The 22,968-nt window shown below is 41.3% G+C and overlaps 1 protein-coding gene across 1 annotated transcript; it reads right to left on the bottom strand.

Annotated features, from left to right (window-relative positions):
* Positions 1–414: 414 nt before the first annotated feature.
* KIF27 (kinesin family member 27) lies at positions 415–22,699 on the bottom strand. The gene is made up of 6 exons (XM_051643561.1): positions 21,446–22,699; positions 15,221–15,421; positions 13,148–14,085; positions 4,121–4,244; positions 2,320–2,484; positions 415–1,385 (listed from the first exon to the last, which is right to left on the bottom strand). Exons 1-6 carry the CDS (start codon positions 21,753–21,755, stop codon positions 937–939), a joined length of 2,187 nt encoding a protein of 728 aa, XP_051499521.1. The 5' UTR covers positions 21,756–22,699; the 3' UTR covers positions 415–936.
* Between the last annotated feature and the right edge of the window lie 269 nt (positions 22,700–22,968).

Genomic DNA, 22,968 nt, shown 5'->3' with positions numbered 1-22,968 from the left:
ATACATTTGCTTTTCATCCTGAATGCATTCGTAACAACAGTATAGCAGTAAACCAAAGGATATGTGTAGGCTTTGCTCTGAAACATATATGGAATCCAGAATAATTTGTCCATGAAAGGTTATGACTAATTAGTACAAATAAGATAATATATTGGTCTATATACCTAGAGAATGCAGAATATGGTCCTCTGTTATTTCTCCATTTTAGTAGTACAGAAATAAATATCACACTTGAAGTTGCCAAGTGCAATTCTTTAAATGCACAACAAACAAAACCAGAAACTGAAATAAGCAATTATCTTAATTTCATAAATAAGCCACAAAGAAGAAAAAAGAAAAGTAAATACTTTTATATTCCTTTTCAGGAATAAATTTATCTTTAGGTACTGTTTATTATCTCAAGCATGCCTTGTATACACTGTTTTTAGATAAAAAACGTACAGAAATCAGTGATTATCAATACTAAGTGTTAGTATGGCAACTAAATTTTCTAGCTATATATCTAAAGAAATTAAATAGTTTGTCACTGTTTCCGACCCAAGAAAGTAAAGTACAATATTGCTCAAGAAAACCTAAGTTACGCAAATGTAGCGCATGTCACAGTGCCATTTTTCAAAAATACTTCAATTTTTTTAATTTACTGGGAAAAACAAAACAAAACAAAAAACAACCACAACAATATAAATTCTTCAGTGTTAAAAGGCCTTTGAATGAAAGTTCTTAGGTACCATGTTACTAAAATCCATCCCAGGTTAATTGAAACTGTGTGAGCATAACACCTAACAACCTGATACTGAGCAATAAGAACTAAAGAACACTTACTCATTTATCCATCACTGATACTTAACAAGACCATGAAGAAAGAAATCTATTACAGTTGCTTCAGTAGCAACAGCTATTAAAAATGCAATGAAGAGTAACTATGTCTTGGTGCCACTACACTTTTTTGTCCATTTCGATGGAATCTGGAGCAATAGAACTGACGGCAACTCCAAGGCTTGAGTGTCTCCAAGTTAACTCAGAGGGAGGAATATGACGTAGCTCTCGGCGAGATAGTCGTATTGGAGTTACTCCTTGAAACTGTGTTATGGTTTCTCTTCTGTGGGTGGCAGAAGGTAGCTGCAGATGAGATTCTGAAGGCTGAGCTTCATCTGTTCCTCTTCTGTCATCACCAGTGCTTGACAAACATCCTTTGTTGCACCCAAATTCTGAAAGATCTTCTCCATGCTCGTATGAATTCTGTTGTGCTCTTAAACTACTTATTTTGTCTGTTTCTTTTATTTTCCCTGGTTGACTACTTGTTTTGGTGTTTAATGTCAACTTTAATCCTTCAGAAGCAACTTCTGCTTCATCTTGACTAGATGCTTTGTCACCAGCACTGTTACCTGAAATGAAATTTGTCAGGAGACAAAGCTACAAATTACAACTCTTTTGAGTGCCTGTCATCAAGAAATATTAGTTAGTCAATACAGATTTACAGTATCAGTAACTTGTAGTGTGAACATGGTAAAAAAATTATTAGCACCTCACATTTTGTCCTTTCTATTAAAAAATTTGTCATCTACAAAAACATCAGAGGCATTAGCCATTACTTTCCTCTGACTAGGTGCTGGTAGTACAAGCCTCATTGTTCTAACTTGCAATGTATCTTAGTAAGCAGTCTTAAAACAACTGAACCATGGCAGTCAAATAATGAAATTATTTATCTCTTGAAAGCCTAGGACAACACACAAAACACATTCTGCAAATTTGACTGTAATGGACACACAGGGCTTTTACTATTTTTGAAGTTCAGCAACAAATTATAAAGGTGTTTTTTTTGTTGTACTGTACTGCAGAATGCCTCAAAATGTGTTCAAAAGAAAAATAACTAAATACAGAGTATGTTTTACAAAACTTATGGGCACAGCTATTTGAAAAAAGTTCGAAATTCACAGTGATCTTTTCTCTTCTTGTCCTTGCTACAATTTGGCCAGCATGGGTGTTTCCCCAGACAGATACATGTCCTAAACTACATGCTTCTTTGTATACTAGACAAGGAATATTCTTTCCCATACTATTTATAATCCAACTCTAGAATATTCCTGTTCATAGTTTGACAATGTATTTTATAGTCACAAATGTTTTGGCTCATTACAGTGGCAAGGGCAAGGGCTGAGCCTTTATTCACTCTGGGAGTGACAGGAATGTGATCAGCATCTCAGCATTAGCAAGGTATGTCACTGCCCAAGTGGAAAGAAACAGAAGTATCTGTTGGGAGGAAGAACCAGTCAAGCTGAGCCTTAAGAAGAAACAAATAGTTAAAGATAACATACGTACATTTAGTGGATGCCAATAATTGACGGGATGACACTCCAGAGAGGACCTTCAATTTCTTCTTCAGCTCTCTGCTGGTTTTCTTGTAGAGAAATTTGTCTTTTTCCAGTTGCTGGACTTTTCCTCCATAGCCTTTCAAGGTTTCTGCAATACCTTCCCTATCTTGTTCTAGGACAAGTAAAACTGGTTTAAGAAACAAATATTTCTGTGCCAAAAACCAAGATGCCCAACTAGACAAAATATGTGTTGTATCAAATATTTGTGCAATTTTCACTAGACCATTTGAATGGTGGTGTGCACACAGAAGTAGATCAGATAGATACAAAAATCGTATTTTTCTCAACTAACTGTTCTCGAGGAATATATTATACCTCTCCTCCAGTTTCAAAAGAAAATCAACATTTTGTTGTTTTGTAACTGTAGCAGTGTTATACCAGTGGTTTAAATTCTTGTTCTGTTTTATCTGGAGTTTAACATGATTCCAGCACCTACAACCTCATACTGTTTTGGTTAAGGTAAAGTAATTCTACTATCTGAGATGTTCTGAATGACATTGTAACTAACTGCTTTCTCAAATGCCATGCCTTTAGATAGTCTGCTCCCAGCACTTGATTTAATGAAAGTTACTTACTGGGAGATTGTCAGTGATTAATTTCATACTTTCAGATACTAACTTCAGTGTTTTGTTTACTAAGGCTAAAAGAGAGGATGCATAAATTTGTCGAAAAAACCCCAACCCAACAGCTTTCTAATGTGATTCTGTGCTGTTACATAAAACAAACAAACAAAGAAAAAAACCAACAACCAACTGCTACTGTCCTCCTTGACAGAATCCAAACCTACAGTAGAGATATTCAGGCAGAGGAGAAAAGAAGGTTCAATTTCTGTCACTATTTTGCATGTCTCAAATGCAATAGTGCCACCATCAATACCTCAAATGCACAATACAGCCTTCTTGATCCTACGTTTCTTCTTAAATAACTAAAAATAACTAAAGACAGAGTATTTTTTACAAAACTTATGGGCACAGCTACTTGAAAAAAGTTGGAAATTCACAGTGATCTTCTCTCTTCTTGTCCTTGCTACAATTTGGCTAGGATGGGTGTTTCCCCAGACAGATACATGTCCTGAACTACATGCTTCTTTGTATACTAGACACAGAATATTCTTTCCCACACTATTCCTTGGCAAGAACAAGATCTAGAAAACGAAGGAGGCAAGCAGTGTTTCCACTACGTCATTCAGTTTTCTCTAATAGTAAATTCTCAGAAAATTAGGATGAAATTATGTCTTATAAAGTCAAAAGGGAACAATATGCTAATTTTTAATAAAGCTCTAGCATAATACTTTTCTATACAACCTTTCAGTTAAAGCATTCTATAGGATCTTTATAGTCTTTTTTAGATTCTAAAGAATCTTTATAGGTTTTTCGAATCCCAACTCATTAATTGTCCTGAAACTACTTTAGCAATAATACACATCTGGGGAGAAGGGCGTGTGTCATGCTTTTGGAAGCATGGACAGGGTGAATGATTCACCTCATGTTACACAGGAAGGCAGATATATCAGCTAGGCTGATATACAGACTTCAGGAATCACACTATTGTGCTTCATCCACTAGATGAACCTAACCATTCAATGATGCAGTTCTAATTAAAACAAAATGCCCATAAGACTGACAGGTAGTTATGTCCAAAAGATTCCTAAGGGACCTGTCTTGAAATAATGATTGCATTCATACAGTAGAAAGAGGGCTCAACACATATATGTAATCTGTACTAAAGGAAAAATACCTGTAACCTACGTGTTTCTTGAGCCTCCTTTAAAGATTCCAGTAGTTCCTCGTTTTCCTGTAGTAATGTCTTTCTCTGGTCCTGCAGTTCCTGATTCTTCAGGCTAAACACTCCTTCATCCATCACTATGCTCTGCTACATAATAAAAGTTCAGTTAGGCAGAAGGGGACATTTTATTCTTATAGTTTGAAAATGACAAAAAAGACCCCCCAGACCTCATTTGTTCTTAAAAGATGTTATCAGAACTGCAAAGTTTAGAGGTATACATGGGAAATAGTCTAATGAGGTTATGTGCGGTTTCTATCCAGTTATTTCTTCACTTCTTTTTCAGCTATTGTTTTTTTCTTTTGACAAGTGTCTTTAATAATCAAAGCTACTTTATTGAAATAGATACATAAATAAAATTTATTCTCTTTAGTGTGGGGTGAGATGTAGCCAGAAGATCTTAGCATCAAGTATAAGATTCACTTCTTAAATGAAAAAATGACAGCTGTCCTCATTTTGCAACAGTTAGGGTAACAATTAGGGTAACAGCCTAAAGATTAAAAAAACTGTAAGAATGCTTCTACAGATGCTCTGTGGACAAAGAACCCAATACCAACTAAAGGAGACTTCCAAATGTTGTCACTCTTCCAGAAAGCCTGTAGAAACCAAATAGAAAGTATGGAAACATCATGACTTATTGTTCTAAAACTGGATGCTACCGTACAACTAGCTTAACTACATCTTTCATCCAAGAAAAGACAACTCTTAATAGCTTTTAAGAATGTACCTAAGAACCTGGTGGCTCTTTAGAGAACATAACTCTTTCCGAAGTCTATATACTGATGCAAACCTTTCTAATAAACGTAGTTGATAAGATTATTCTGTCCACCACGGGTGCTGTATCGTTATGCAGAGTTGAGCCAACTCCAGGAAAAAAAAGAAGCTTGCACAGATGTTAGCCTGGTGACAAAGTGAGGCAAGATGACATGATAGAAAACTAAGTGCCATGTTGCCCATATTGCATTAAACATACATAACTAAAATCAGAATATGTTTGCTCAGCTGTACTGAGTGTAGGTGTCAAGGGTCTGGTGGGGGAGACTACAGGGGCCTGTGGGAAGAGACCAGTGTTTCCTTCATGCTGGACACAGCCAGTTCCAGGTGATTCCAGTGGACCCACCAGAGCTGAGCTCCTCAGCCAAGATGGTAGCACCTCTGAGATAATACATTTTAAAAAGGGTACAAAATGCTATACAGGCAGAAGAGGAGGGAACCAAAAGAGACAGAAAGAGCAGAGGGAACACCAGGAAGAGAAGTGGGAGGTGCTCCAAGCCCTGATCTTGGTTGGTTGGGGGTTGCACCACCAGATGTTTCCACACAAAGAGGTATGCAGGTCATTCTGACTTCCTAATGTGGTATTATAAAGGCTGGACCCTCTTGCAGTGAACTTTGGAGACCTCATTTACAACTGGATGCAGTGCGTAGGATTTCCCAGTTGCCAGGAAGGGCTCTTCAGATCCTTGCTGCAACCAGGGCTCCCCAGCCACTGAGGACCTGGATGACAGGAACATATTAGGGGCAACTGATGATGTATATTTCTGAATCACTACAGCTGCTTCCTGTGTAGTAATGATCAGATGCATTGCCATGCTTTGCTTTGGCTTTGCTATAGTATTCTATTTTCGTTGTATTTCCCTTTAGAAGATATTGTGTATGTTTGTTTGTAGTGGTCATTGTATCATTTTTAACCTCAGCCAGTAAAGACAAGCTATCTTCTTTGACTGATTTGGTGTCTGTGTCTTTTGTGCTGTTCATTTGGTTAAGCATAAATTGGCAAAACAGTTCTCCACTACCAAAATGAGTAATTAGTGGGTTTTTTTAATTGGAATTAAATTAAATAAATAAATAAATAGTAAGCAATCTTCCTGTCTTTATCTCAATGCACAAGCCTTCTAATTCCTATTTTTCCCATTTTCTCTCCCTGAGTCCTCCTGATGGAAGGGTGAATAAATGGCTGGGTGGGAGTCTAGATGTTAGCTATCGTGAACCCACTATGCCAGTATTTTTATTTTGTGCAAGACAGCATTATCCAGGTAATCATATCTGTTAGCAAAGATAACATGTATGTTAGCAAAGATAATATGTACGTACACAGAGGAATAGGTTCACTGTCCCTGCCAGCCCTGCTCTAGAGTCTGAACTGTCTCATTTATTTTAACCTGTCCTTAACCATCTCCTCCTGGTTGTGGATGGCATGCTCACCTGGAGAAATTTAAGTTTAAACTCAGCTCTTACACTGTTTTCAACCTGGAAAACAGAGATTTAACATAAGCTACAGAAGAAAATAAAGAATTAAGTTAAAAGATGTGATTTAGATAGATAAAGAATAAAGAAAACAAATCTTTATATGAAATTGTCTGATAACAATCTACAGGCTTATCACAGTTTGGTGTGAAAACTGAATATGGGTGGATCTTAAAAAATTCTAACTTGTTGGAGCATTGTATCCTTCTTCTGTAAGACTGACTCAGATTAGGTTTTCCATCTTGTGACAGAACTTTATTCACTTTCAAAGTAATGTACAAGTATTTTAAGTTGTAACAATAATTTTCATTTGAGTGCTTGCTCACTTTCCTTGCTCTCCTCCCCTCACTCCAGTGGGATCGAGGAAGAGCAAAGGAAGAGCAAAAACAAGAAAACTTGTGGGTATAGAATGAAATATTTCAGTAAGTAAAAGTGAAGCGGAACAAGACAGAAAAAAACCAACACAAATAATGCAAAGAGCAAGTACTTCAAAAAGATCACTTATTGCTTCCCACAGGTAGACAGATACCCAGCCAGCTCCTGAGCAAAAGACAGCTAGTGTACCTAGGATGTTTTGATTATATCATATCATATTTATTCTCCTCTCCCTTTTTATTACTGACCATGTCAGATGATCTGAAATACGTCTGTGGCTGGTTGGAAATACCATCTACCCAGTTGTGTCCCCCTGCCCTTGAATGCACCACCCAATCTGTTCACTGGGTTGGCAGAGGGAGAAACAGAGACAGCCTTGAGGATTTGCAAACACCATTCAGCATGACGTAAAACCCTGGTGCATTTTCAGCACTGTACTGGTCACAAACCTAAAATACAGCACCCCACAAACTGCTATGAAGAAAATTAACTCCATCACATCCAGACCCAGTACAATGTCCACTCCATATTCCACGCCTTTTATGTAATTCTCAAGTCCCACATGCATAAGTGTCCCCCCAGTACAACCTCATTGACCTGTACCTTCTCATCCTTTGATTTATACAGAAGTATCATTCCCTTAGTCTACGGGCCACTTCTGTAAAATACCCATAAAATTTTCCTACAGTGTTCACTGAGTTAATTTAGTCCATGACTTGCATTCTGTCTGTTATGCTGGTCACTCAGGACAGGAGAGGCACGTTGAGGGACATCAAAACCAGCTCAGGCTGCACCTGCCCATTTTTTGGTGAGGGTCGTTCTCTGCTGGTTTAGGTGACTCTGGCTGTAGTACTTCCTAAAATACACAAGTCAAATCACGCGATATTTTCCCCCAGTGTTCAATCGCTTGAGGTACACATCAGATTTCCTCATCAAGTGTACCTGGGTCCTTGAGCAAAAGCAGTCCCACAAACATGTTTGCCTTTTCCCAAGGGAGGAACAATCCAGGCTGTCTTTCCCAGTCAGTTCTCTACATGCACTGTAGGGACATTATCTCCTTCTCCAATACAAAGAGTTTTTGTCTGGGCAGGTCCAGGAGGGCTAGGTAATCCTTTGATATTAATTAGCCAAGTGGGTTCTGTTAAATTTACATCTCACTGCTGACATGCCCCGGTGCCTATCGTTTTCAGTACAATTTTAACAGTCTATTGCATCATTCAATCCTTCCAGAAGCTAGAGCATGAAAGGTAATGTGATACACCCGATCAATGCCGTATTTCTTGGTCAGGTGCTTATGAGATTGTTTTATAGATGAGTCCTATTTTCTGATTCAGTGCCTCCTGGGATACTATCTCACCACAGAACCTGCTTTCCAAGGTTCAGGACAGTATGTCAGGTGGTTGTATGGGTACGGTATGGTATTCTGGGTCGTAGTATGGGTACCATGCTGTCCACTTTTCTTATTCCACAATATCTAGAGCCAGTTGAATGGCTTTCACTTCTGCACATTTACTCAATTCACTTTTCCCTTCATCAGTTTATGCAACTTTTCATGTGGGACTCCACACAGCATTTTTCCACCTCTAGTGGTTTCCCACAATATGATAGGACCCATCAGTAAAGAGAGCATTTTTTTTCTCATTTTGTGCTAATTTATTATATAATGGGGCCTTCTCAGTATGAGTCACTTCTTTGTGTAATGCTCCCAAGCCCCTGCTTTCCGGGATCATTTTCCATGATCATTTCCAGAATCACTGAGCAGTTGTGGTACCTCATTCAGGTCCACAGTGTAATTAGTTCTACCCACTTACTCCACGTAGTATTGGTTGCATGATGGGTAAAGGTGATGTTTCTTTTGAACATCCAGTGCAGTACAGACAATTGTGGTGCCAAGGGAAGCTGAACTTCAGTATGAACTACTTTTGAAGAGTTCTGAACCCCTTCATATGCTACTAGTACCTCCTTTTCAGTTGGGGTCTAATGGGCCTTGGATCCTTGGAATCCACAGTTCCAAAAGCCCTAGAGACTGACCTTGGATCTCCCCAGGTGCTTCTGCCAGAGGCTCCATCTGAGGCCATGCTCCCTGGTGGCAGTGCAAAGCACATTCCTCACACTTGGTCCTGTCTGGACTGGGCCGAGTGCTACTGCACAGTTTCCTGAATGGTCTGTTCAAATGCTTGTTGCTACTCGGGGACTCAGTTGAAAGAGTTCTTTCAGGTCACTCAACAGAGAGGACTTACGAGTTTACTATAACCTGGAATAGGCATGCTCCAGAATCCCACAGTGCCTAGGAATGCCTGGGTTTCCCTTTTTGCTAACTACTGGGGGCATGGCTATTATGCTACTGATCTCATTTGCCAGGATGTGATGATGCCCATCTTGAAAAAAAACAGATTTATTGTAAAGATCCTTTGCCCTTGTTTTGTTTTATGGCAAAATCAGCCTTCAGAAGAATCTGCATTTTCTTTGCCTTTTCTCAAACATGTCCTCAGCTGTATTGCCCCACATGCTTATGTTATCAGTGCGCTGCAAGCTTTACAGAGCTTTGCTGTGTTACAGTGCAGCCTGGATCAGCCTGTGGCAAATGGTACAGCTGTGCTTCCACCCCTCTGTGGTAGGTGATTCCAGCTTGGACAGACTTCCACATCAAACATTACTGTGGCCTGCAGTCAGCTGAAAAAGGGATTGAGGAAAATGCATTGTGAGTGTGTCAGTTATGGCGTATTGCTTGGCTGTCTTTGACTCCAGTTCATCCTGGAATTCTAGTATGTCTGGTATGGCAGTATCTAGTGGTGGTGTGAGTTCATTCAGGCCATGACGGCCCACTCCAAACCTTCACCCTCTATAAGACTTATGCACTGTCCATATGGGACTATTAGAAGGCAAGTGAATCTTGCTAATCAGTGGATTAATCAGCTCCTGGATGGGAATAAGAAAATCTCAGCTGGGATTATATTGATGGCAGTGCACTATTGTGGCAGGAACTGGCACTTGTTGCTTTTTAACATACAGCAACCCCACTACAGAAGGGTTATCCATGAGGCCAGGCAAGGCAGATGGCTGTTTAATCTTGTCTCAACCTTATGTGCTGCACCAGAGGCCCAATGGTACCTCTTTGGATCCCTGAAGTACTCTCTTTTGAGAAAGTCAATGGCAAGAACATATGGGAACTCTGGACTGGTGCCAATACGATGTTTCTGCTTGTTTCCTGCTAGGCTCACCTCAGCTTCTAGCACAGACAACACATGAAGTCCGCCTGTCACTCCAGACACCCAGATGTGTTCTACCCCTTTGTATCCTGATGGGATTAGAGTACACGGTGCACTGATGCCCACTGAAACCAAAATAAATCAAATTATCCCTTTCCTCTGCTTGGCCAGAGGGAGGGCATCCCCGTTCCAAATCAAAACATCCATTAGCTACAAGGACTAGTCACAGGTGTGATCCTACTACAGACCAGCACAGTCCTTCCACAGTAGAAGGTGTGCGGTTCAAGTCCACATGGACATAAGTCCATTGGGTCAATATCAGAAAGAGGACCAGGGTCCTCAGCCATCTACTGCATCTTGGGAATTCCTTGACAGCAACTGGAACATTAATCTTCTTGGAAGGACCCCTTTTAACCACTGCTTTTTCCCACAATTCCTGTACACAGACTTCCAGGACCAAGGTAGGTACACTGCCCCACTTTCTCATATCCTCACAGTCATGCAGACAGGGTGCCACATGGTGGCACATGGCACATGCCCAGGGTTCCCTTTCCTTTGAGCAAAGACAGGACAACTTGAGGTAGCTGAGATGCTGTTTTGGAGAGAGATTATCCACATTCCCTTCAAGTTGCCAGACTTTGTTGAACAGTCCATAGCTGAGATGCAGTTCCATAGCAGGGAGGGGGAAGAGAGATTTGCTTTGAATTGCTGGACCTGGCAAATCAGTCTATGCAAAGTTGGTGCCTCTAGGCCAGCCAAATCCATAATTGTTAGGTTGCTGATGCCACACAGACCATGTGCACTGGATGTCATTTGGATCTTTGGGGGCCCGATTATTGTGCATGTAACTACAGACCACCTCCCACTGCTTCCCTCAGACACCGGGTACTTTTCTCTGTGGCAGTCCACTTGCCTCACTGGATTACCATACCCTCCTTAAGAGTGTACCCTGTTTTTGTGCTCAGTAAGAGCTGTGGGTGGCTGCCCCTCTTCTGATCCGTCTGCCAATCCCACAGTTCCTAACAATGGATCCCAGCTGCTGTACTTCCCCACATAGTTCCAGACTGTGACCCCCACTATCTTAGCACTGGAGCGAACGGGTAGCAATTCTCTCATTTTCCTGACAGGTATCTTTCCACCTATCTTGCAGCCTGGTCATGGATACAGACTGAGTAGTTTCCATCTTTTACGATTTGTATCTCTTTCCTCCCCACCCTGCTGCAGATTAGGCTGCTTTTGATTCTTCCTCTCTCTTCCTCTCAGGAGAAGATGCTTCTTCTTCTATTAACTGAGTGACCTCTGCTTCCACTGTTTCTTCTTGACCACAGGAGCAACTATTACAGTTGAGTGTTCAGTCTCTAGTGTTTGTTCATGTGGTTTCAGAGCAGGAGACATTCTCAGTACCTGTTTCTGGGCTCTTAGACTGAAAGACCCTCTAGCATCTCTGCTAGAGCACTGGACAGTGGCTTAATAGGCATTGGCCAGGTCCCAACACAGCCTTAGAAGTCTCTGTGCTTCACCTCCCCTCCTTCAAATGGTGCATTAGTTTGATGGGTTTACAAGCCTGTTCAGGCTTGAAATCCCAAGCCAATGCAGGCAATAACAGCCCTGTTCACCTGCCCAACTCCTCCCCTACCACCTCAGGGATCAATTGCCTTAGAGCATGCTCCTGTGTGGCATCCCAAAGTAGTTGTTTAACCATATGAACAATAATGAAAATCAGAATCAAAACACACACAAGCATAAACAGTCTGATTACATGAACTTATTGAAGGGACAGAGAAGCCTCAGTTACATAAAGGCTATAAAGGCCTATCCTGAAGAAAGGGGATAGATGCCATTCTTTCCTCTCTCCACCAAATGTCCCTCAGAGGTGGAAAGGGGAAAGGTATAGTTGCTGGTTTTGTTAATGAAACAATTCTTGGAGTACTGGGACACCAGCGACACAAGACCCAAATACCAGATTAGGCCGAAGGCCAGGGGTTTTATCAAAGCTCTCCCAGGCAAAGGAAAACAAACTGATAAGCAGAACAATAAACAGTGAAATTTGGAAAGAGTCATTAATGACTCCTGGAGTCTGTTGTACAGCTAGGAAGGAACTAAGCATTGGGATACTTGAGGAAACACGTAAGTCAGCACCCAAAGTAAATATGCCAGCATCATGATCTGCCGCAGACACTCAAATAACAACTAACCAGATATAACATCTAGAAGTTTAATCTAGCACATTTTAATAAAATCTGTTATTACCTCAAAGGCCTTGAGCCCCACATTGGAAGCCAAGAAGGACTTTGTGGGTTAAGCCCAGTAGGCAGCTAAGCACACATAGCCACTTGCTCGCGTTCGTCCTCAAACCCCAGGAGGATTGGGAAAGAGCAAAAGAACAGTAAAAGCATGAAAACTTGATGGTCAAAACAGAAACTGTACAGTAAAGTTGGTGTGGAAGAAGACAGAAAGAAAAAAAGAACAAACAAATGGTGCAAAGGCAATCAATCAGTCACCAGCTCTCAAGATTGACTGGTGCCCAGCAAAATACAGCCAGCCTCCCTAAACCTCCTTCTCTCCCTTTTAATTGCAGAGCATGATGTCATGTATGGGATGAAGTATCTCTTTGGTTAGTTCGAGTCATCTGCTTTGTGTGTCCCCAGCCTCTTGTGCACTCCCCAGTCTATACCTTGGGGGCCAGAAGCAGCAACACAGAAGGCCTGACACTGTGCAAAGGCTGTTCAGCAAGACTTAAAATGTTAATGTGTTATCAGCATTGTATTGGTCACAAATCTAAAACAAAGCACTCTCCATGCTCCTGTGAAGAAAATTAACTCTGTCCCCACCAGACCTAGCACGCTGGCATAGATAAAACCAAAAATCTAAGCAATAAAACAGCTCTGCCTCCCAGAATAATCTTGAAACTGACTAGTCAAAATATAACATAACCTATCTCTATCATGATTAAGATGATGGTCTATTCAATCATCCATTTAAACAAAGCTATGTCCCAGGGATTAGATAAATGAAATCATACGAAATTGTGAATTAATTTAAAATGCCAAATTAAGTACAGATAAGCTTAACTATTTTATATCTTTTGAAACTGAATTCAAGTTTTAGCAGACACCTCTTTCACACAGATAATAAATAATAAATAATCAACTTATAATCAAATACCTCATGTTTCTTCAGTTCCCTGTTTAGCTGGAGAATTGTCATGTGATGTGGCGCTTGGCTGGTCCTGGTCTCTGTGTCAGTTTCCTGTGTGGTGAGAGCTTCCTGCCTTACTTCCTGTACCATGGTGATCAATCTCTGCAACCTGTCTTGCTGGCTTCTTTTCAAGCTAACATCATTGTTCAAATCAACCAGAAACGAGAAGACTTCATCTACACAGTTTCTATAACTCACACATTGAATCTGAAGCTGGGTGTTCCGCTCCTGCAGTGACCTGACACGAATTCTTTCTTGATTTAAGTCACGTGAACACTGCAAAGCTCCTAGAAGCCATCTCATTTCAAGTTCCATTTCATCAGTCTGGTCATGATCCAGGTTGTAGTTTACAACTACTTTATTTCTAATGTTTTTGACTCTGTTGGCAAATCTGAGGGAATTTAAAGATTCATCAGAGTCTGATGAGGATGGACTTATACATGTTATCATGACAGTCTTGGAATTTCCTCCAAGAGAGTCTTTCAGAATATGAGTGATTTTAGCATCCCTGTATGGAATATGTCCACTTTTCTTTTTTGGGTCTCCAAGCGCTCTGATGACATTTCCCAAGACAAGCAGACCACTGTTTATCTGAACTGATTCTTTAAAGCGTTCACCAGTATTTCCAGTCTTTGTGACCCTCTCTGATCCTGCCAAATCCACAAAATGAAACTTTGAAGCAATCATTGGGACTGATTTCCCAGATGAATCCTGTGTAGCATCAGTATTTTTTTGAGACTCTGCAGACTGTTTCTGACAAATACCAATGGTGAAAACAGCATGAGATCGACTAGAGTGCTCATTAACTCGTGTTCTGCCTGTGCGACGAGCTGAATTGCCACTTTCCAACAGGCTTATCACTTCATCTGCACATTCTACTTGGAATTCCTTAGCACCAACAATCACTTCAATCACCAAACCATAGAAAGTAAGAATAATTCAATTAATCTCAAACTCTTCAGCAAAAGTTTACTGCAATTAGGAATAGTCAAACAATAAAACACAAATAATAGAAATGGACAAGCCTGCATTACTATGAGCTCATAGCATATAGCTATAGAAAAATGAGACTTTGATATGTGAAAAGCATGAGACACAACACATCTGAAACCTGCGGATGTTTAATATACTGGTGTATTGTGTCATAGCATTTGAAACAGTATCTTAAACATAATACACAGCTTTATTTACACATTGCTTATTTACACATTACACTAGTTCAAAGGAGATTCTGCCAGTTAAAAAAAAAAAAAAGACTAAAAAGAAAAAAGTTTGTAGTAGAAATCATTCCAAGCCAATGGTATGAACAAAATTTCCACTCTATGTAACTCAGGTAGTTGCACATTTTGGACAAGCATCTATTAGTAATCTAATAATGTGGAAGTGTATTTCTACCAAATACTCCTACTAAGCATATTTTTTGTCCTTTGTTTTACTGAAGGATGGAAAATAAAGCACAACCAAATGCAGCTGACTCAAACTGCACTACAGAAGAGAAACAGTTCAAAATATATTGCAGGTTCTGTATGAAGCAGTGACATTGTCCACAAGTTTTGTGCTGAATTAGTTCCTTCTTCCAGCTACAGACAAGAAACATATGGCAGCTCAATGCAAAATTATATTAATATTAGAGCAAACACAACGATTAAAATATAAAGAATAAAGAAGATAAAATAAACCAGATTATACAGTTTCAGAAAAAAAATATCTGTGCAGTAGATTATTCTAGCACTTTCACATAGTAGACAGAAGAACTATAGGCTAAGTGGTAATTTCAAAGCCTCCAAAAAATAAGAGATGCTCCTTTCAATTAAATGTTTTCTTCCACTTGTTTCAGAGTGAACAGGGGGCAGATATTTACAGCTTAAGTGGTTTATCAACTATAATTCTTAAGGTAGAAGGAAATCTTTAACCTGAAAATACTTATTTAAATGAATAATCACAATATTCATAATGAATAAGCTCTTTCAAGAAAAGCTAAGTGTAATTTGGGCACACAACTGAAAATAAACACATCAAATTTTGGAGCTCAATTATTACCTATAGTTCCCTTTTTATCTTCTCGGATACGTAATTTTTTCATGGGTGTCTCCAACTCCAATAGGTCTCGAAGTTCTTCCTTGTAAACCTCTATATAAGATACTTTCACATGGAAGTCATTGTTAGGGTTTTCAGAAATATGCTGAAATAATTCATGAATAGCCCGTGGAATTATGCCCGTTTCATTCTCTGCAACTGATGCTAAAAATACAAAGAGGTCACAGAAGCTTGTAGTCATTAACACGATTCAAAGTAAAGTTCTAAATTACATAATGTTATAGTAACTAAAGCTGTGAAAAATATGGAGTCTAATTTAAATCTATACTCCTCAGAGTACAAATTTATTTCTACTCATTGTGGTTGGCAATGACATCTCAAGGGTTTCAGAAACTATAAATTCCACTTCAATACAGCAAAGACCATTACTAACTTGCTGAGACAAAATTTATGACCAACATTTACAGTAATTTTTTATTTTTCAAAGCAGATACAGAAAACTAATGCTAAACTAATTTTTTTTTTTTTAATATTCAGAATAGAACAATGTTTCAATAAAAATATTTGTGTTTCTTATTCAAGAACAGGAAAACTAACTTTGTCTGTAAAAGAATACAAAGAATCTTTCTTCCTTATAAAAGAAAAAAAGGATTGCTTACATAAAATTGTGAGTTTAGTAAATATACACATAAAGTCAAAATTGCTAGGCTACGAACAGCTGTATGTTGTGACTTCCATTACCTAAATAGTTTGGCTGGCAATGGTGCTTACAGTAATACTAAATAATTACTACTGAAGGGAAGACAAGTGAAGTTATAGCAGTAGGCACAATTAAGAGGCCAAGCTTATGAAATCCAACAAGGTCAAGTGCTGGGTCCTGCACTTGGGTCACAACAACCCCAGGCAACACCACATGCCTGGGGGAGAGTGACTGGAAAGTTGCCCAGAGGAAAAGGGCCTGGGGACAGTGGTCAACAGCTAGCTGGATACAAGCCAGCAATGTGCCCAGGTGGCTAGAGAAGGCCAACACCACCCTGGCCTGCATCAGGAATAGTGTGGCCAGCAGGACCAGAAAAGTGATTGTCCCCCTGCACCTCTAGTACCATGTTCAGTTTTGGGGCTCTCGCTACAAGAAGGACATTGAGGTGCTGGAGTGAGTCCAGAGAAGGTCAACAAAGCTGGTGAAGACTCTGAAGAACAAGTATTATGAGGAGCAGCTGAGGGAACTCGGGTTGATTAGCCTGGAAGAGGCCGAGGGAAGACCTTATCACTCTCTACAACTACCTGAAAGGAGGCAGTAGCAAGGTGGGGGTTGGTCTCTTCTCCCAAGAAACAAAGGATAGGACAAAAGTTAATGTCCACAAGTTGCACCAGGGGAAGTTTAGATTGAATATTAGGAGTATTTTCTTCACTGAAAGCATTGTCAGGCAGTGGAACAGGCTGCCTAGGGCAGTGGTAGAGTCAGCCTCCCTGGAGGTATTTAAAAGATGTGTAGATGTGGTGGTTAAGGACATGGTTTAGTGGTGGACTTGGCAGTGCTGGGTTGACGGTTGGCCTTGATGGTCCTAGGGGTATTTTTCAACCTAAATGATTCTGTGATTCTAAATAAAAGAGCACGCGGCAGCGGTGAGAGCGCAGAGCGGCAGCGGCCGTCACAGGAAGTGAAGTAGCGCGAGGGCAGGGAGCGCGAGGGCAGGGGGAGAGCGGCGTGAGTGGAGGCAGGAAGCAGAGAACACCAGTAAATTTCTCTAGCATGGTGGCAACACGCCCTAAAACTGTATTGAAGAAGGATATGGGAACTCAGACGGAGGTTCTGAGCAGGCACGCAGCCGTGCAGGTCTCTGGCTGCAGCGAGTGCCTGAGCCTGGCACTGGTGCCAGAGAGAGCCAGTGGCACCGCGTGTGTGCGGTGCGAGCAAATCGATGATCTCCTCAGGCAGGTGGTTAGACTGACAGAGGAGGTTGAAAGACTGAGAATTATCAGAGAATGTGAGAATGAAATAGATTGGTGGAGTCAAACCCTGAGGCAAGGGCAGGAGGAAGAGATGCTAGAACAAGTGATGGATCCCCTCCCCTCCTGTTCTCAGGCAGAAGGAGAGAACTTTAGGAACATGGAGGAATGGAGGGAGGTCCGTCCTCGGAGAGGCAAGAAAAAACCCTCCCAACTCCGTCCATCCTCCGAATTGCCCTTGAAGAATAGGTACGAGGTCTTGGAACTTCAGGGAAAGGAAAATGAAGCTGGAGTGACAGATTTGTCTAGTGAACCGCCTATGACTTGTCGCTCAGCTCCACGACTTAGGACTTCTTCAACTAAGAAGGAAAGGAGGGTAGTTGTGGTGGGTGACTCCCTTCTGAGGGGAACAGAGGGGCCCATCTGTAGACCTGACCCATCCCACAGGGAGGTCTGCTGCCTCCCTGGGGCTCGCATTAGAGATGTTAAAAGGAAACTCTCTAGTATGGTAAATCCATCTGATTACTACCCACTGCTGATTTTTCAGGTTGGCAGTGACGAAATTACTACAAGAAATGTAAGGGCAATGAAGAGAGACTTCAGGGCCCTGGGACGGCTAGTTAGGGGGTCTGGAGCACAAGTCGTGTTTGCCTCCATACCTCCTGCAAGAATGGGTGGAGAGATAAGCAGGAAGAGTTTAATGATGAACGAATGGCTAAGAGACTGGTGCCAAAGGCAGGGCTTTGGCTTTTTTGATCATGGGCTGCTCTATGAGACACCTGGCCTGATGGTGGCGGGTGGGATGCACCTGTCCCAGAGGGGGAAAAGGCTTTTGGGGCAGGACTTAGCAGGGCTCATTGAGAGAGCTTTAAACTAGATGTGAAGGGGGAAGGGGAGAAAACTGGGTCTGTTAGGGACAAGCCCAAGAGGAACATACCAGGGCCTGTAGGAGGATGGGCTAAGGAGGATTTAGTCCCACCGATGTGCTCTACTTGCTTCCTGAAATGCCTGTACACCAATGCACGCAGCATGGGGAATAAACAGGAAGAGTTAGAGGTCTGTGTGCGGTCTAAGGGTTATGATCTGGTAGCAATAACAGAGACATGGTGGGACAGCTCACACGACTGGAATGTGGCCATGGATGGCTATGTGCTTTTTAGGAAAGATCGGTCGGTGAAGCGAGGTGGTGGAGTTGCTCTTTATGTGAGAGAGCAACTAGAATGTATTGAGTTTTGTACAGGGGCTGATGAGGGGCAAGTTGAAATTCTGTGGGTAAGAATTAAAGGACAGGGTAGTATGGGTGACACAGTTGTGGGGGTCTACTACAGACCTCCTGATCAAGATGAGGAAGTTGATGAGGCTTTCTACAGGCAGCTGAAAGCAGCCTCACAACTGCAGTCCTTGGTCCTCATGGGAGATTTTAACTATCCCGATATCTGCTGGAAGACTTATACAGCCAGCCTTTCACAGTCTAGGAGGTTCCTCCAATGCATTGATGACAACTTCTTAATGCAAATGGTGGATGAGCCGACTAGAAGAGGAGCGCTGCTGGATCTTGTGCTCACCAACAAGGAGGGCCTTATTGAAGCAGTGGTGGTCAATGGCAACCTTGGCTGCAGCGACCATGAGATGGTGGAGTTCAGGATCCTGTGTGGGAGGAACAGAATTTCCAGCAAGACCAGAACCCTGGACTTCTACAGAGCAAACTTCGGCCTCCTCAACCAATTGTTAAGGGAAGTCCCATGGGACAGAGTGCTAGAAGGTAAAGGGGCTCAAGATAGCTGGACAATATTCAAGGACCACTTCTTGCAAGCACAGCATCAGTGTGTCCCAATGGGTAGAAAATCTAGTAAGGGAGCTAGGAGACCAGCGTGGTTAAAAAAGGAACTGCTGGGGAAACTCAAGTGGAAGAGGAAAATCTATAGATCATGGAAGGAGGGGCTGGTCACTTGGGAGGAATATAGGACTGTTGTCAGAGAATGTAGGGAGGCAACTAGGAAAGCTAAGGCCTCCTTGGAACTTAACCTTGCAAGTCGGGTTAAGGACAGTAGAAAGGGCTTTTTCAAATACATAGCCAACAAAGCTAATACCAGAGGCAATATAGGCCCACTGCTGAATGAGGTGGGTGCCCTGGTGACAGAGGATATGAAGAAGGCAGAAGTGCTGAATGCCTTCTTTGCCTCTGTCTTTACTCCTGCAGGCTTTTCCCATGAGCCCCAGATTCATATAACCCCAGAAGTAGTCAAGATAGGTGAGGACATAGTAGATGAGGATTGGGTTAGGGATCAGTTGCATAATCTGGACATCCATAAATCGATGGGTCCGGATGAAATGCATCCAAGGGTGCTGAGGGAGCTGGCGGAGGTCATTGCTAGTCCACTCTCCATCATCTTCGGTAAGTCATGGGTAACTGGAGAGGTGCCTGAGGACTGGAGGATAGCAAATGTCACTCCAGTCTACAAGAAGGAGGACCCGGGTAACTATAGACCGGTCAGCCTCACCTCCATCCCTGGAAAGGTGATGGAACAACTTGTCCTTGGCACTATCTCTAGACATATCAAGGAGATGGGGGTCATCAAGAGCAGTCAACATGGTTTTACCAAGGGTAAGTCATGTTTGACTAACCTCATAGCCTTCTATGAGGAAATTACTAGGTGGATAGATGATGGTAGAGCAGTGGATGTGGTCTATCTTGATTTCAGTAAAGCATTTGACACCGTCTCCCACAGCATCCTTGTAGATAAGTTGATCAAGTATGGGTTTGATGATCAGGCAGTGAGGTGGATCAAGAACTGGTTGAAAGGAAGAAGTCAGAGAGTTGTAGTCAATGGGGCAGAATCTAGTTGGAGGCCTGTGACTAGTGGAGTCCCCCAGGGGTCGGTACTGGGACCGGTGTTGTTCAATATCTTCATCAACGACCTGGATGAGGGCACAGAATGTACCCTCAGCAAGTTTGCTGATGACACCAAGCTGGGAGGAGTGGCTGACACACCAGAAGGCTGTGCTGCCATTCAGAGAGACTTAGACAGGCTGGAGACTTGGGCGGGGAAAAACCTGATGAAGTTTAACAAGAGCAAGTGTAGAGTTTTGCATTTGGGGAAGAAAAACGCCATGCACCAATACAGGTTGGGGGCTGACCTGCTGGAGAGCAGTGTAGGTGAAAGGGACCTGGGGGTCATGGTAGACAGGAGGATGACCATGAGCCAGCAGTGTGCCCTTGTGGCTAAGAAGGCCAATGGCATCCTGGGGTGTATTAGAAAGGGTGTGGTTAGTAGGTCAAGAGAGGTTCTCCTCCCCCTCTATTCTGCATTGGTGAGGCCACATCTGGAATATTGTGTCCAGTTCTGGGCCCCTCAGTTCAAGAAGGACAGGGAAGTGCTTGAAAGAGTCCAGCGCAGAGCCACAAGGATGATTAAGGGAGTGGAACATCTCCCTTATGAGGAAAGGCTGAGGGAGCTGGGTCTCTTTAGTTTGGAGAAAAGGAGACTGAGGGGGGACCTCATCAATGTTTACAAATATGTAAAGGGTGAGTGTCAAGAAGATGGAGTTAAGCTTTTTTCAGTGAAGACCAGTGATAGGACAAGGAGTAATGGATACAAGTTGGAGCATAGGAGGTTTAAGATGAATATCAGGAAAAATTTTTTTACTGTAAGAGTGACAGACCACTGGAACAGGCTGCCCAGAAAGGTTGTGGAGTCTCCTTCGCTGGAGACATTCAAAACCCGCCTGGACGCCTTCCTGTGTGATGTACTCTAGGTGACCCTGCTCTGGCAGGGGGGTTGGACTAGATGATCTTTCGAGGTCCCTTCCAACCCCTATGATTCTATGATTCTATGATAAAAGGAAGATTTTAATACCTACCAAGAGGTTTAAAATAATCTATTTATATCCATTTGGAATATTTAAATAATAGATTTCTAGAATACCATAGAAATACCTCTCTCTCAAAAAAAGAGCAAAGACTCAACAAGCAAACAAAAAAAAGCAGTTGCTTTTAGGATAACATAAATGTAGCAAGCATCTCAGAAACACTGCATTTTAGAAATAAATTCTAGTTTAATTTTCAAGTTAAAATGGGGATTGAAAATTAGGACTCGATAAATAATTTTTTGCTTTCATATTTTGGCCTCATTTATGAAGAATTTGTTTTTAGAACAGCTTGATCATCATTTGGAAAGCATTTTTATTTACTATACCTTTTCTCATTTGACTAGCACAAACACATTATTCACCAGTTTAAAAAACAAACAAACAAGCAAGAGACTTCCTACAACCTACCAGTGTGTCCAGTTCCAATGGTGTAAGTCTTCCCAGAACCTGTTTGTCCATATGCAAACACTGTAGCATTGTATCCCTCAGTCAAAGATACCAGAAGAGGCTTAATGCAAACAGTATAAACCTCCTCTTGGGTTGAGATTTCACCAAATACAAAATCAAAAGTGTAGACATGTTCCTTCCCAAAGATAATGTGTTGTGTATGTGGGACTGCTCTCACACAGACTTGCTGGTTATGAAGTACTTCTCTGGAAAGCAGAGGTCTGATTCGAACTGCAACTTTAACTGGGATCTCCTCCATGCCAGATTCCATCCCTCTGCTCCCCACTTAGTAGTCACACAGTTATGTAACTTCTACTGAAGGAGAAAGCCAACATTTCCTATAAAACACATAAGCACTGTTATACTCTTGAAAAGTACCTGGTATAAATGCAGCTATATTAATAACTGTTAAATCGATTTACCAATTTATTTTACCTACATTAATTTCCAAGCTAGCAGACCTCAGTCTGGAAGTTGCCTGGTTTCATGTGTGAACATAATGCAGCCATATGAAGCAACAAAATCGTAAGAGCTGCTTAAATAAGGCATATGCTTAAAATGAACCCTCCCATTTTCCTATTCCTGCGTTCATCCTGAATAGCAACACAAATTAGTTAAACAAAACCTTTTTCTCCAAAAGTTGTATGTATATACACATGCATGTTATACAACTTTCTTTCACTTAAAAAAGCACCAGGACTTTGTAACTCAACAAGTGCAGAGAAAGTAATGGTGTTGCCAACCAAGGAGGTGTGATTTTAAATGTAACTATTACACATAAAGCAATCCTCTTATTTTAATCCACATCTTTAGGCATGTAAGTAATTATTTTTTATTAATTATATCTTTTACCAGCCACGGTTCCTTCTACTGCTCCCTGCGTATTCATTCTTACAGCTTAAGCACTGTAAATACCCACTAACATCACTGTAAATATCAAGGAATGGCTGCTCTTTACAGCTGTCTCTCATGACCATTCCAAAATCCACAGGTACCAAATGCTTCTGGATCACAATTTAAAATTTTTTTTTTCTTCCTTGATAATTCTTAGAAACTTCGCAGTGCAAAGGAAAATTTGTGGGACTTCCTGCCTGCTAAAATCCCAAATATTGCCTTTAAGAAAGCTTTGTGACCAAACAGGCAAAACTCAGCAGCTAAGCCTCCAAAACTCAACTTTGTTGAAAACAAACAGCTTTAAACAGTTGTCTTCCGGTTGCAAAGAGGAAAGTTTTTCCATTTTGTTTCATTCTATCTAGTTTGAGAACCTGGCCAGCTGAGAAACTATCTTAAGTTGAAAAAAGCAAAACGCCATTTTATTAACTCAGCAGATGAAAAACAGGTAAGAAAAGCACAAGACTGAAAACATCGTAGCACGAAGGCATCAGAGACAGCTCCATGAACTTACTACCTACAGATTCTGAACACGTTTTGATCGAGTTCTCTTTTTATTTATCCAGGTGCATAATTTCTTATCCCCTAGAAAG

This window comes from Apus apus, chromosome Z (assembly GCF_020740795.1).
Source record: "Apus apus isolate bApuApu2 chromosome Z, bApuApu2.pri.cur, whole genome shotgun sequence".
Classification (NCBI taxonomy): Eukaryota; Metazoa; Chordata; class Aves; order Apodiformes; family Apodidae; genus Apus; species Apus apus.
Note: the sequence above shows the minus strand (reverse complement) of the source record. Positions and strands in the feature narration are given on the sequence as shown.